This window comes from Neopsephotus bourkii, unplaced genomic scaffold (assembly GCF_033783945.1).
Source record: "Neopsephotus bourkii isolate Nb327-2 ecotype Australia unplaced genomic scaffold, CSIRO-AGI_Nbou_v1 NB_481, whole genome shotgun sequence".
Classification (NCBI taxonomy): Eukaryota; Metazoa; Chordata; class Aves; order Psittaciformes; family Psittacidae; genus Neopsephotus; species Neopsephotus bourkii.
Window position 1 is genome coordinate 1,997,322 of NW_026900982.1, and position 15,132 is coordinate 2,012,453.

The following is a 15,132-nucleotide window of genomic DNA, read 5'->3' on the forward strand; positions in this document are numbered from 1 at the left end:
CCAGCCCTCCCTAGAAATAGCCTCCAGGCTGAAGCATGATGCGTACAGAGGGAAGCACATCCTTGCAGGACTACTGTGATTTTTCAGAAAGTACACTCACTTGTAGAAGTAGTTTCACAGCAACACACCCTTGTGTGTGGAAGACAGGAGTACCAACACCAACATACCAAGGCAGCAGAATGGTCTCTGCAGATATGCTGAACTGCTGTTGTGGTTTAACCCAAGCTAGCAACTAAGCAGTGCACTGCTACAGTCCACCCCTGCAGTGAGACAGAGGAGAGAAATGGTAAAGATAAAAACAGTTTAACAGGTAAAGCAAAAGCCATTTGTGCAAGCAAAGCAAATTAAGGAATCCATTCACTGCTTCCCATCGCAGGCAGGTGTTCAGCCATCTCCAGGACAGCACAGCTTTGTCACACATAATGGTTACTTAGGATGACAAACACCATCACTCTAAACATGTGTGTCCTTCCTTCTACTTCCCCCAGCTTTATATGCCGAGCATGACACCACATGGTCTGGAGTATCCCTTCAGTAGTTGGCATCAGCTAGCCTGCCTCTGTCCCCTCACTTCTTGTGCCCCTTCCCAGCCTACTCAGTAGTATGAGCAGCAGAAAAGGCTGTGTAAGCACCGCTCAGCAGCGATTATCTTTGTATTATCACACAGTTGTCAGCACAAATCCAAACCACAACCCCATACTATGAAGAAAATTAACCTTATCCTGGCCAAAGCCGGCACTACTGCAGGTGACTGAAGTGTTCCCACAGCTTGATGTTAGTCACCAGTAGCACCATACTTCTGTACCTACCCACCTGGACAGGGTTAACAAAGAGCTGTTAGGGTGTTAAAAGCACTAGAGGCACATGGAGTTTGTTGTCAGCCATAAGCTCTGTGTGAAGCAGGACTAGTAGAGCATTCAATGGGAGCTGATTCTTTTTCACCTCAGACTTCCATAGAGGTGGTATCCTCTTAAGTAAATGACATCCCAGCCATCAGGGAGTATTATATTTTGGATGAAAACTAGTGCTCAAGCAGGGGCTGTATGACTCTTCCCTCAAGTACATGCTAAATTCCATGGGAAGTGAAGGTGAGGGCAAGGACAGCTGACTGATAAGTAGCTACATTCCCCTAGCAGAGGCAGGACATGTGCAATGTCCTGGTGTCTTGCCTGGTAGAACTGCCATGTGTGGAAGGGAGCAAAGCATAAACTGATGCAATCAAAAGGTTACAGTGAGTATGGAACTGTGAGCACACCCCTCCTATCCCACCCCCGTGGGCTGCAGCACTAGCTGTTATTTCAGGATTTCTAAATAGTGCCCCATTCACTGACAAATATGCAATTCCTGGAAATTGCAGATGCACTTCAAGGACTGGGCACAGTGGTTATATTACTTACATCTTTCAGCAGGTACGTGCTGCCCCCCAACCCTCCTACCCCCAGTAATCCTCTTTCCCTCCATCCTCCTCTATCCCAACTCCCCCCCTTTGTAACACTCTTAATACCTGACTGAAAAAGAAATTTATTCACTAGAAGTGTTTTAGTCTACAGGTTTATTTATGGAGTCAGCTTGCTTTGCAGTACAGAGGAAAAAAGTCACCCCACTCTCCCTCTTTAAAAACACTGTTGTACAGAGCAGTTGTACCATTGATGCAATAAACTATGGTGGGGCAGGGAGAAGTGAAAATCACCTGGCACTGTCTTTACTAGTCTGTTAACAGCCATTATCAGCTGCAAACTGATAATAACCTCTCAAACTTGCAACTACCTTGGGTGAGTTTATCATACTTGTATTAAATCCCCCCATGGTGAGATGGTGGCCATCTGTATCTAGGCAGCCACAGTCCAGTTTCCAAAGCAGCAACTGGTAAGGACAGCACTAAGTCCCATGGTTGCACTTTACTACCGAAGGAGATGATGTGACCAGTGACACCAGGTCAGTGTCTAACACGAACTCTCACTGCCTCAGATATACTGACTGCTACTTAAACATGACCTTCAATCTACACAAAAAGCTTTAATTTCCCCCAAAGAGTGTATCTTCTGCACCAGAACTGCCAGTTTACCCTAACTATCACAACTGGACACAGAACAAGATTTCTAAAAGTATTTACTTCAACAGTTTACATTCCAGAAATATTCCAAATACCTCCAAGTGAGAAGTTCACTGGTCCTTTAATCATCAGGACAAAGGAGCATTCACACAGTTGTTTTTTCGAATCTGTTAACACCCTTTGTAAGCATTTTTGAAAGCCAAATCATCAAGTGTACAAGCACCTCCAGACAGGTTTTCAGCTTCACTGAGCTTTGAGGAGGTGCAAATAAAACTACACAGTACAGATCACCATAGCATTTAAGACCAAACATTAACACTGACAAGCTGGTACTGGTACCCTAATCCATGCTCCAACAGGCACACACCTGCAGAGCTACTGACTGGCTGCTGCATTACCCTCAGTTCACAAGTGCCTCCTGCTTTTCACCAGTGACCTGTAACCTGCTTCAGCTACCCAAATATTAACAGAAAGAGCAGGGTTATCACAAAATACTTCTTCTTTAGAAATGCAGTTTATTTCAACGCTCCAATAAAAAAAGCCCAACGTTTCCAGATCACAGAACATTAACACAACAAAGGAGTTTTGCGTTAGTCTACTACTAAGACTTTTAAAATGTTCATGCCAATTGTTAGTCAATAGAAACAGCCTTCTAGGACTAAGCCCTTACATTTATAAAGACACCACAAAATCCCTTATAATAATGTAAACAAAATAAATTTTTCTTCTTAAACTTCTTTAATTCAAATCCATTCTTTAATGACTTCCACTCCTTCAAGGGCTTCCTGATGGCGAGTGACTGAAAGGGAAAGAAAAACATTAAAAGCAACTCTTACAGCAAACCCAACAAACAGATATAGTATGTGCTAACCCACGTTTCCTCTGCTCGGGAGCCATTCCTGCCTCATAATGTCCTTTACTACAGTGTTCTCATTTACAGTTCATGAATAATGAGAAGTGTTGTATTTTACTCCTTTATAAGTAAAAAACTGCATTAAGATTGAAAAGGGCAGGCAAAACAAAGAGCCATTAGCTGCCATAGCTAGGTGAGACATCAAGCCTCCTCAGGAAGAACCTTCAAGGCCTGTGCTCCAGCTGTGCAGAGGAATTCCTACTCTGCCATATAACCTATTGTTCCAGTTTAGGGCTCTGCAAGGCACCAACTCAGACTACATAAATTTCAGCACACACTTCTCTGGTTCCATAGGAAAACCTGCTTCTTCCTTCACAGTGCACAGCAAAACTTGGCAGTGGTGCAACTGAGACCCAGCTGCGAGGAGCCACCAGCAGGAATTTAATCCTACTACACATACATAGTTTGCTCCATACCTCACATTATTCACTTCTTCCCTGGATTCTAAGCTCCTTAACTTTGGGAGAGCAGATTCTCATTTGCCCACATTTTCTGTCGTCCTTTAACATTTCATTTAAGTATGTTAACTCAGGGTTACTGTCATGAAGTTCTGACTACCAGTAGTAGGAAGTGCCCATAAAACATCATCTTTTCATAGTAGGAAGTGCCCACAACAATTCATCTTTTCACAGTTCACAGATCAAGACAAACTTTAAGCTTCCATGCTTGCACAAGTTAACTTCTCCAGCACTCGTGTCTGGAGTGGTTGCTGTGTAACTGTATGGCACACTCAAGTTTTAAGGGATTCCTACCTTCTCTTTGGAGATGGTGATCTGGACTTTGAACGACTGTTAAAAAAAGGAGAAAAGCCATCAATGTGATAAACTTGTACACACTCAGCAACCACTTCTGGCCATTTTAAACCAGTAAGAACAGTTTGATGTTAAATATGTTAACATGCTGATGACAGCAAGTACACCAAATTACATCAAGCAAGAAGCTGCAGTAGGGAAGGAAAACTGCTGAAAACTGGAGCCCTCAGAAAGAGCAACACAGCATCAAAGCAGGTGTAAAATGATCACGATCACAGCAGAACTGCAAAGCAGGAGCAGTGAATCACAAGGTCAGGAACACTAAGAACTACAGAGTTGAGAACTAAAGGTAGGGAAAGATACGCCCCAAATGTTGTCAAAAAATACTTTTTGTCACAACTATGGGTTAAACAAAAACCTATATCCTGGGAAAATTGTTTAGTGTGTGCCCCCCCCCCCCCAGCAATGTATGAAAAATACTTTAAAAACAGCTATTAAAAAAAGAAAAGAGAGAATGCCCACCACACCTCATCCACATGCAACTGCAATACTGGTTTGAGGGAAAAAAAACCCACCAAATCCCAAAACACAACATATTCAGTGTTGCTTGTATGTATATGCTCACCTTTTAGCAGGTAAGCCAGATTTAGATCTACCATGGGACCCAGACCTACAATAGGAGAAAAATAAAGCTCAGCAAAGCAGCCAGTAGCATGCACATACAATGAAAGTTAGCTAAACCAGCAACAGCAAGTTCATACTACGTGGTATCACAAGCCAGAGAGGGAGGCTCTGGTGCTGCAGGCTTTTCTTATGATGGTTCAGAAGAATCTTTTAGCTCTTATTCCAGAGATCCCACTCATCAGAAGAGTACAAGCACAAGCAGCTCCCCAGCAATGCTTCAGCTACCACCATCACAAAACAAGACCCTGTAGCAGCTTCCAGACATTCTCCCCATATATTTTCAAGTACAGTACAGCTTTTCCATCAGTTATCCCAACAACATTTTGGTTTTCTCTTTAGTATCTGACTAGTAAAGTGTAAACTATTGCCAGTTCATCTTACGAATTAAAACTACTCCAACAGCAATGCTTTCCTGACATTTCTGTTCCTTTACCAACTCAAATATTTGCTGTTATTAGAAAATAACTGTACTCCCAGAATGCCAGAATTCAGGCATGAACATCAGAAAGCCTGGTGCTCAAGAGAGTCAGCTGTTTAGCAGACTTGGCCAAAAAGCAAACTTTTGGTACAGGTTGCCCAGAACAGCTGTGGCTTCCCCATCCCTGGCAGTGTTCAAGGCCAGGCTGGACAGGACCTGGAGAAGCCTGGTTTAGTGGAAGTCGTCCCTGCCTGTGGCAGGGGTTTGGAATTGGATTAACTTTACAGTTCTTTCCAACCCAAACCATTCTGTGATTCTATTTCTGCTTAGAACTGCTTTTAAAGCAGTGAATTAAAAAAGTCACCTTTACCTGACCTATTAACTGATAGAAATACTACATGGACACTGTAAGTTAAAAAAAAAGAGTTGCATACCACTGCTTTGAAACCTTCCTGGTCACAGCTCTTAACACTGTAAATAGTTATTTTGCTACTGTATCACAGTTACAGGAGATGGGGTTGCTCTCAACTACCCAGAACTTGCACTTTGCAGCACAAGCACAATTTCCAGCACACAAGAGCATCATCTTGCTACCGAAACTGCTGGCAAACCTTCCTTCTGAGAGGCACAGCAGCAAAGCAGAATTGCAGATCAAAAGCTCTAAAACCAGTGCTGGTTTTGTACTTGTGGTTTGCAGAATTAGCAGAGAACAAGATCTGCTGGAGTTTTCATGATGTTGCCAATATTCTAGCTCTGAACTACCACTTCTTGCCACTGTAACTGCACAGCTGTGCAAAGTCAGCATTCCCCAGAAATTTCAACATGAGTATCAAATCCTTCATGCAGGAATATGACAGTCCCAGAACCCAGTGTCACTGAGCACCATCAGCAGCATCCAAACTCTTCCACAGTAGCGGCATGCATTTTGAGCCTTCATTACAGGCTTGTACAAGTAGTAAGTCAGGACAGCTCTAGTAATAATTATCATCCCCCTTTAGGCTCAACGTACAAGTCCCAAGGTAGCAGACTCCTTGAAAAACATTTCTCATTCCCCATTCTAGTACAAAACAGAAGACAATTACTGCTAACTTCAGATCTCCTATCCACCACATTTTTATCCTATTCTTTCACACTTCTTCCAACTAAAACTTATTATGAAAGACAGAGGAAAATAATACAGGAACATTTACTCTATGCCCATTTTACTCAACTTCCATTTCAGCACTGAAAGCATCCAGATGCATAAAACTGGAGCTACATGTCAGCAAAGTCCTTCAAAACACCACTTGTGGCATTAGGACTCATGGTCCTGTCCACTCAACCCTTCAAACCTCTCAAGTCAAGCACCTTACCCCATGTAATACAGTTCTCAGCAATTTAATTTAATCTAACTCTCAGAACTGGAACTGACAAAGCTGAAAAGCTGTAAGCAAGAGTTCAGTCAATAGTAGCAACCACCTCATTGCTTCCCGTCCAGCCCCACTATTTGGAATTTACAAAGAAACCACGCCAAGAAAAACCTAAGCAACATTTCCTGCAGGTCTCAAGGTCAAGCATTCTCTACATGCACAGGTATTAATTAGTCCTCAAAACTTCTCTCCACAAACCTTACAGCATATATATGTTTTGCTTATGGCCATAGAGACGTTATATAGGAGCCACAGACCAAACAAACTCATGTTTATTCGAGAAATCAGCCACTCTATAGTTCGTGAAAATCGTAAATTACTAAATGCAAACACTGCTGTGCCATGCAACTTCCTAAACCCTTCCAGTCAAATTCTCCAAGGAAAGCAAAAAAAACCCACAAAAAACTACCCCCAATACTAGTATAGGTTTCAACTAAAACAAGTATCTTACCTGCTTCGAGGCCATACAGCAGACCGGGACCTTGAGCGTGACCTGGACCTAGATCTAGGAAAAAGCAGCAACAGATCAACTACTGCTATACGATTCATACAGCTGAGATAGTACTCTTTGACTTTTATGATACTAATCTCAGATAATTTTGTTGGAACTATTAGTTTTGCAGGAAAAACTTTTATTACCAGAAAGATGTAGTACATTTAACCAGTAGTACCTACCACATAAGAAAACCTAACTGATTAAGCACAGTTACTCACTGCAGCCTTAAAAATGAAGTATGAAAACTTAACCTTGGAACAAAGCTGTACCTTTAGTACAGCTAAAGTATAAAAAAGCTCAGAAAAAGCAATTCCAGAATTTCATGTTTACTTTTTAACATCAAACAAAGCATTCAGCTAGCTCTCAGGAATGTTACACCATAAAGGCTCCTGCAAGCACATGAACTGCAAACTAAATGTTAAATCCAAAAGTTACGTTCCCTTCAACAATGTTGTGGGCTTAATGAAAAACACACACCTTGATCTCCTTAAAGAACCAGATCGAGATCTGCGGGGTGAAAATGACCTGTACCTACGAGGAGAGATTGACCTGGACCTGCGGTAGGAAGCTGATCTCGACCTACAAAAGAAAGGGAAACAACTAGAATTACTGCAAGTAATTTTTCACAAGGAGCAGAGAAAGGAGTGGAGCAGAGGAAGGAGTAAGGAAAGGCATGAAAATACAACAGGCAGAACCCTACCTCCTACCACGACTCCGACTGCGTGAGCGAGAATACCTTCGCCCTCGGGACCGTGAACGGGATCTCGACCGGGACCTAGGTTTAGGTTAGAGAAAAGAGGTATGAGGACAAAGCTGCAGCAACCAATGCATGCGAGGCCCTGCTGAAGTCAAAACTTATTTCAGCCAACTAAAAAGAAAATAAAAAAACAACCAAAAATAGGAAAAAAACAAACCAAAAAACCAAACCACAAAAAGAAAACCAAACCACTAGCATCTGTCAGCTGGAAAAATCTCTGGGCCTACTCGTCTTGAGCATTTTACTACCTAGGAAAATGTTAAAAGCTGAATGACATTGCAGAATTACATTAGAATAGAAAACACTGTAATGCGTATTTAAAATAAACCTTGCAAGTTTGCAGGTCGACCCTCTTTGGCCCAAGGTCTAGCAGATCTAGACGATCTAGAAGTATCTATAGCCGATCGCTGCATCTAGGTGTTCTCTTCAATCTAACGACGATCAAACTGACAGCCCAATGAGCCAGGGTGAGGCTTGATTGACGCAAGAAGATTTTTCTAGGTGGGAATGTGGTCAATCTGGTGTTCCTCTTTCTAAACCGGAGGGGGGCCCCAATTGAAAGCCAAATTTACTGTTACGGCGATCACCGTCTCAATTTTTCTGCCCTTAAAGAATAAGGTGAAGCTACGTGTAGATGGCTCGAGGGGATCTGGCCTCTTATGCTGATCACCTCAAGGTCTAGGAGGATCTTAAGTGTCGGATTTGCAAGGCGCCTCAGCATGAAATCTTAAGGCTCGTGACATTCTGAATCAAGGCGACTGACTCAAACGAAGAAACCTGAAAGGTTTTGACCAGGTTGATTATTAAGATATTAACATTTTATATGTATTAGCAAAAAAAAAAAGTGATATACACCTGCTGACTTACAACATTAAGAGTTAAAACTGGTGCAACATTGTGTTCTTGGCTAACAAGAGCTACACAACAGAGAACTGGCGAAGCAATCCAGCCACTCTGGCCCCACACGTACCTGCTCCTCCTTCGGCGACTATAGCGGTGACAATCATAAGCATAGTGGCCTTTCTCACCACACTCATAGCATCTGTCGTTTGGGTCAAAGGGGCGCCGGGCTGGAGGCCTGTCATAACGGGAGCGACGAGGCATCCCAGTTGACACTTCCACTCTAACTCTGGAACCACATATTATCCTGAAAGACATAGTATGTATAAATCACGAGAATACTTGTCTCCCCTGTGCCTGCTACATACAGAATGGATAGTGATGATGGGTGCAGGCTAAAACTGCAGCCACAGCAGTCAAGAATGTTTTAGGCATAAACATACTTTCCATCAAGGCCAAGCACCGCATCTTCAGCATCCCTCGGATCTTCAAACTCGACGAAAGCAAACCCCGGCGGGTTCCTCGCGATCCACACGGTTCTCAGTGGCCCGTAGTAGCTGAAGGCTCTCTCCAGCTCGCCCTTTCCAGCGCCGGTGCCCAAGTTCCCCACGTACACCTTGGTCTCTGCGTGGATGAACGCCATGTCAAGTCCCGCGCACTGCTCCGCACGCCTGTAGTGCGCAGGCGCGGCGCTGGACACGATGCCGCGCGCGCGGGGCAGCCGCTACCGCCCCTCCCTCCCCCCCGCCTTGAAGCGCCGCCATCTTTGACACCGCCTCCATTTTGGTGTGCTCCCGCCGCTCCGCTCCCACCCTTCCACACCGCCCTCACCGGGGCCCACTGCCCGCCAAGCCCGCGGCCACCCCTCCACGGCTGCTCCCGGAGTCTTTCTCCTCGGCCCCCTCCGCTTTCGCAGCCGGCCGCCAGAAGCCAACGGCCGCCTTCTCCCATCCCTCAGCGGAGCGCGAACGACGCCGCTCCCCCCGTGGGCAGCCCCCACTCGCTTCACACTCCCCGCAGCTCCCCGTTCCCCCTTACCATAACGCCCATAGCGCGACATCTTCCCAACTGCAGACTAAACCCCGCGCACCACCCTTATGCAGACGGAGGCTCCGCTGCGACTGCGCGTCGCACCCCGACTGTTCCGTGAGACTGTGGGTGGGGCTTTGGTCGCTTGGCAACGCGGGGCGGAGCCGCCCCGCTCCTGGCCGCGGGGAGATCTCGCGAGAAGAGCGGCGGGCGGGCGGGCGCGCGCCTTAGGGGCGGCAGGGGTGTTGTTGGCCCTGCTGAGTCTGAGGCGATGAACTTCACAAGGCTCCTCGCTCCCGGGCAAGGAGGTGCTACATTCCGCGTAACGAGGCATTCACAAGCTGTTCTTAAAGCTGCTGAGCGGAGTTTGACCCGACACTAGCTCTCACACCGAATACAACCCAATGAACCTTGCGTGCCCTGGAATTCAGGCACTGCCCAATCCCCTCATCCAGACAGGCAGCATAAGCTATTTTGTTGGCATCTACCAACGGTTTCAGGGAGACACATACAGCAGCATACGTACAGCTAACTATTTTTAAGAAAAAACAGCGTGAACCTGACCAGTCTGAAGTGATTTTAAATAAGCCACAGCAGGAATGAGCATGGCATTTTATTAACAAGGGTTAAGCAGGCTTCCAAAATGCATTTGATCATACATGTTTTGGTGTGATCTCAAGACAGAGCAAATCAATATAAGAAATGAGGGCTGTATGTTAACCCTCTCAGGAATAATAACAGAGTGATTCTTGCATTGTGTGCTGCCAAAAGATAAAACCAAAGCATCATGAAACAGAAACACTGAATTGCACATAATTCTATGAAACAAAGGTCTTCCAATCACTGCTGCTCTGAAACAACAAAGACAGATAAGAAATGTTTTAAAAACCTGCTCTTTGTCTGCTATCTTTCCCTAATAATTTTAAAAACTTGGACCGACATTATAATCCATGTGCTAAATTGGGAGAACAGTTGTGGGGAAAAAACCCCAAAACAGAACAGTTTTTTCATCTGGTTCGGTTAGTCCAAATTCAGATAAACATGTCTACACCACTGGATAATTAGATTAATTTTAAAGGCAGAAGAAAACACAGTTTAAATTTATCATGTATCATCTTTCAGAGTACTGTTACAAAAATAGCTATTCAACTGATACATTATCTTATTCCTGATACAATAAACTTACATCATCAGTTTGATACACATTATCATTACCCAACAGCATGCTTTTAGTAAAAAACAGGGAAAAAATGCTTCATGGTTTTAGTTTATACTGCTTGTTTTAACCCTTTCTTAACATACAAAAATCAGACAAAAGTATCTAAACCCAGCATTTCTGCAAATATTTATATCCCAGACAGTTCCTAAAATAGGCCAGGTACACTCATTCCTAAAGGCAACTGCTTTGAACAGCAGACATCATTGGTTTTTCTCAAGATATCCCTGTATTAAGCCTTGAACTCGAGACAGAATAATCTCATTGGAGCTGCTGCACTCTTCTGGGCCATATGGTGGGTCAATAGTCAATACCCCTGCCACACATAGCGTCTTTCCCGATTCGCCTTGCTCTGTTATGGGGATGTGGTTTGTTTCTAACCAAGTCTTCAAATTGTTCTTCCTCTTTTCAAGTTCCTCTGGGCTGTAGACTTTGCTTTCTTCAGGTTCAAATATGCAAGAAAGTCGTTGCTTCATTTCATCATCCCCTTCTTTCAGTATTTCTACCTCCTCAACAGCATGGCCCAGGACAACTGATATGGACGCACTTTCATTCTCCGGGAATGTTGCGAGGACAATACTGCCAACGAAAGAGGGATGTAAGAGTCACTGTATTTAACTGAAGACTGAGAAAAAACAAGCCAAGATTCTTGAGGATGAGTGCTCATTAATGTCAGCATAACCCAGAATTTAGTCAGCATCGAGTACCCAGCATTCTTCTTGAAGAGCATGCTGCTATACCTTTAAAATAATGAAAATGTGGGGCTTCGCACCTTCTGGCCTTGAATTTAAAACCCCTCTAGATACGATCAAGCAGAATGTTACTTTCACAAAACAAAGTGTACATTAAAAGCAGGGCTGGGAATCTATTTTTGTGCGGCATTCCCAACCTTGCTGAAGAACCTTAAGTCTTCCAACATTTAAAACCAACACTACCTTCATACATTGAGCGCTTTGAATGTTGAAGGCAATGGTGGCAGTTAACATCAGAACCTTTTAATGTCAAATTATTGATACCTCATTATTGATCATTACTTTTTTAGTTTTACATGAGTGTTGCTAATTTCTTAACTGAAAACTATAGCTCGCATATTACAATGGGAACATAACCACAGCAGATTCAGGCTCATGTTGTAGCAGCCTGCTCTTTTCCCAAGGACACTTATATTCCAGAAGTCCTAAAATAGAGGTAGAAAAGCAGCTTGTTACATTTCTAGGATCTCTTCCCCATCTATCAACATAGAGGATCAGAAAACATTTTCTCCATCTTGTGGGAAGAAACACTCCCAAATTTGATGCCAGCACTTTGTCAGTCTACTGTTGCCACCATTAGTGGACGTAATGACTTTCTGGGAAACATGCAATGAAATATGCCTTGATTTTAGCCTGAGCCATTCCCAGAATCACTCAGAGCTGCATGTACCTTTCATGCTAAAATGATGGGCAACTCCAAGAGAAGATTAGAGTATTGGAGCTACTCCAGAGCTGCAGCAACAACCAGTTCTTCTGAAACACATCAGAAGCTGGATGGTTTTGTTTCTAGCCTCCATCTTATGCTCAAGTGGGACAAGCGCACAACCAAAAAGGTTTGAAAATGGAAGCAAGGAGACACATTTCTGCCCATTCTCTGGTGTGTTCTACTTCTCAAACCCTGTTTTCAAGTTACTCATTTGAAATACCAGAGACCTGTGGTACCACTTTCTGGCTAGTGTCATGGCTGATTTTCCCTGCTTCCTCTCCAAAGCAGCCACTGCGCTATCATGGCTGTTTGACTGCAGGAGAGAGCCCAGCACCAATGTGAGAACTCTGGACAGAGGATGAGGATTTGAACATCTAAAGCATTAAAAATATTCCTTTATTCTGGCTTTCTTGAAGCGGGGCTTAGTATATTATTAAAAGTGGCCCTGAACGCATGGATATCATTTAAAGTACTAACCTCAGGTCCACAATAAAGTTAGCATGAATTCAGATTATCCATTCCCCAAACTCTTCAATCCTTTGAATGAGATTAGAGTGGTTTTAGGTAAACTGGCCTCTTGCCAATACAAAAAAAAACCCAAACAAAACCAACCAAAAACCAGAACATACAACCCAAACATGCGTTTTTTGCTCCATATAAATTTGCTTCAGTCTTGGAATCTTTTCCTGAAAACCTTATCTTCCTTAGCTTTACAGAAACAAAAGATTTGGTACTTACCTAGCAGAAACTGGATCAACTGTTAAGACCCATCCTTCATATTCATGTTTCTCAACTACAGCAACTTTCACCAGTTTGTTCAAATATGCTTCCCACTCTAGAGGGCTTTTTTTCTGCCACTCATCCATATTTCCTGCATCCAGAACCTAGAAAATAGAGCAGTTAGCAGAGGCAATGAATCCTTTTGCTTTGCCTTTCACATGAGAAGCAAGTTTGCATCAATGTATGAATCTTCCATTTGTCTTAAGCCTAATTTGCTTTATTTTAAAAGCAAGCATTCACACAAGTGGTTTGCATATTGCTGCAGTTCTGCCATTTCCCACCCAGTTCACCTGTTTTTAAAGGCACAAATTAAAGACAAAAAAAATTTGTTCTGCTAATGTAACACTGTCCCGTGGCATTAAATATTACATGTACTATTCTGCCCCCTTACAAAACCTCGGTTTTCCTGATCCTTAAGGGCAGCATTTTTCTCCTCTTCCTCTGTGTGCTGGCACATCCCTGGCGTCTATGCCCTTCCACTGCCTGCTATCCACTCGGATCCTGGCGCTATCCACTCGGATCCTGGCTCTATCCTCATCCCCTACAGTACAGCAAGTGCTCTTCCACTCTTTCCTCCGTATCAGCTGCACTACTAGCAATCAGAGCAGAGCCACCCCTGTTGCAACCTGGTGCCGCACAACTGTTTTGTCTCCATCCCCGTATCCCCCCGGATATGGGCTGGGGAGAGATGGAGGGCGGACACAAGGCAGGAGGAAGCGCCCTATTTTGTTCCCCCCCAGGGTTCCTCAAGCCTGAAGCGGGACGGGCAGCGCAGGCAACGAGCTGGGCACGGGAGGAGAACCACCCGGCGCCATAGGGCAGGAAAGGGGAGCGCACTGGACCTCCGCGGCCCTGCAGCCCGGATCCCCGCTCACCGACTCGATTCCCGCGTCTGCCGACGGTGCCCGGGAGCTGGGCCCGCCGCTTCCTGCTGCCGCTCAGCGCCCTCCCCCGACACAGTTTGGGTTGTTTGGGTTATTTTAAACACGGAATTGGAGGCTTCCGAGGCAGGAAAATGCTCAGATCTGCGGTGTTTTAAAAATAAGGGTGTGCATATAAATTATATATAGGTTTATATACATAAGAAGCCAGATTTCGAAACAAGGAGGTGGAGCGTGCATCTACCCCGTGTGCTGCTTTCCGCTTAGCTTGAATTCGGCTGGGTTTGACGATCCTGCTGCTAGAGCTGAGATCGCTCACTCCAGCATGCAAAACACTGACTCTCCAGGAAATCTGGGTACTTAAATAGGTATAGGTGCGTGCTGTGTGGATCCGCTCCATAAAACTACATCTGCTCCCTGTTTTCAGTTGTCTTCACAAGCACTCCTGTGTAACCATGAAGGTGAGAAACTGCCATCCCAAAACCTCTGTTTTAACAATGAAAAGCTGGAAAAACTTCCTATGGATGAAGCAAACCAGCTGCCATTGTTTCAGTAATTTTAAGTGTAAGCGAGCATGTGATGGTTTTGAGAGTGTAACAAAAAATATCAAGGATATAACACAAGTTTCATTTTGCAGGCTTGAGGAGGTAATTTCCTTTTTAAAGTTTCAATTGAACTTCCACAGTGCTACAGGGATTATTTAGGAATGGTCTATGCCTCTGTATTTGGCTGTTTTCTTTCAGAGTTACGATTTATTACAAAGCAGGGATTAACAAATCTAATTGCTTTCAGTATAAAAGCAAGCAACACAATGGGAAGTCAGAGCTTCTGTTTGTAAGAAAAGCAGTGGAAAGATGGAGTACGGTTTGGGTTTTATATATTTATAAGCATAACACATTTTAGGTTTACTTCCTAACCGGTCCCCTTCTGGATCATGGACTGGAGGGCAGTTTTCTCCAAGTCCCTTTTGACCAAAATACTCCAAACATACTTGGTTTTAATTCTTGGTCTTGGTCTGTACTGATTATTTTTTCTATTGTAGGTAATTTTCTGACTACAAAGCCCCTATTTTTTTTTATCCTGTCATCTAAGCTGTATTTACAGACACAGGTCACTATCATGAGCAGTTACTACAGCTTTTACACCGTAAATTTAACCTTAGGTCACAGCCAAAAAGCGGCGCAACTCTCATAACTCCAGTAACTGTACTAGTAATGAAAGCTGTGGCACAGATGAAGTTGTAAATACACAATTCGTGAGACCAAAGAACTCCGCCGGTATTACTGCACCGCTTCCCCAGTCCTACAGAGCCCTTCTGGGGGGACCGGCAAAGCCTGAACCGCTTCCCTCCGCCCTGGGGAAACGGTGCTTGTCAGGCACTACTGGGCCTCCGCTCCCCTTCCCGCCGCGGTCCCGTTCGCTCACCGCGGGGCCCACCAGTGACCT

At 44.2% G+C, this 15,132-nt stretch overlaps 3 protein-coding genes and 1 long non-coding RNA gene across 6 annotated transcripts in view; all 4 read right to left on the minus strand.

Moving 5' to 3' along the window:
- Nucleotides 1-15,132, minus strand: part of GALM (galactose mutarotase) — a 201,153-nt gene that overhangs the window by 162,385 nt on the left and 23,636 nt on the right. The window lies entirely within an intron of this gene.
- On the minus strand, nucleotides 2,093-9,516 carry LOC133210678 (serine/arginine-rich splicing factor 7-like). Of its 2 annotated transcripts, XM_061350306.1 has the most exons (9): nucleotides 9,361-9,516; nucleotides 8,766-8,946; nucleotides 8,453-8,629; nucleotides 7,426-7,500; nucleotides 7,203-7,304; nucleotides 6,681-6,734; nucleotides 4,344-4,388; nucleotides 3,719-3,754; nucleotides 2,093-2,852 (listed from the first exon to the last, which is right to left on the minus strand). In XM_061350306.1, the coding sequence occupies exons 1-9, from the start codon at nucleotides 9,380-9,382 to the stop codon at nucleotides 2,828-2,830; spliced, it is 717 nt and encodes a 238-aa protein (XP_061206290.1). In that variant the 5' UTR covers nucleotides 9,383-9,516; the 3' UTR covers nucleotides 2,093-2,827. The 2 variants fall into 2 exon arrangements, with proteins under 2 accessions (XP_061206290.1, XP_061206291.1); XM_061350307.1 differs by lacking the exon at nucleotides 4,344-4,388.
- GEMIN6 (gem nuclear organelle associated protein 6) lies at nucleotides 10,446-14,075 on the minus strand. Of its 2 annotated transcripts, XM_061350308.1 has the most exons (4): nucleotides 13,931-14,075; nucleotides 13,681-13,830; nucleotides 12,764-12,909; nucleotides 10,446-11,146 (listed from the first exon to the last, which is right to left on the minus strand). In XM_061350308.1, the coding sequence occupies exons 3-4, from the start codon at nucleotides 12,889-12,891 to the stop codon at nucleotides 10,771-10,773; spliced, it is 504 nt and encodes a 167-aa protein (XP_061206292.1). In that variant the 5' UTR covers nucleotides 12,892-12,909; nucleotides 13,681-13,830; nucleotides 13,931-14,075; the 3' UTR covers nucleotides 10,446-10,770. The 2 variants fall into 2 exon arrangements, with proteins under 2 accessions (XP_061206292.1, XP_061206293.1); XM_061350309.1 differs by lacking the exon at nucleotides 13,931-14,075 and having other exon boundaries at nucleotides 13,681-13,854.
- Nucleotides 14,160-15,109, minus strand: LOC133210680 (uncharacterized). Its single transcript, XR_009724977.1, has 2 exons — nucleotides 14,993-15,109; nucleotides 14,160-14,204 (listed from the first exon to the last, which is right to left on the minus strand). It is a non-coding gene; the product is annotated as an uncharacterized LOC133210680 (long non-coding RNA).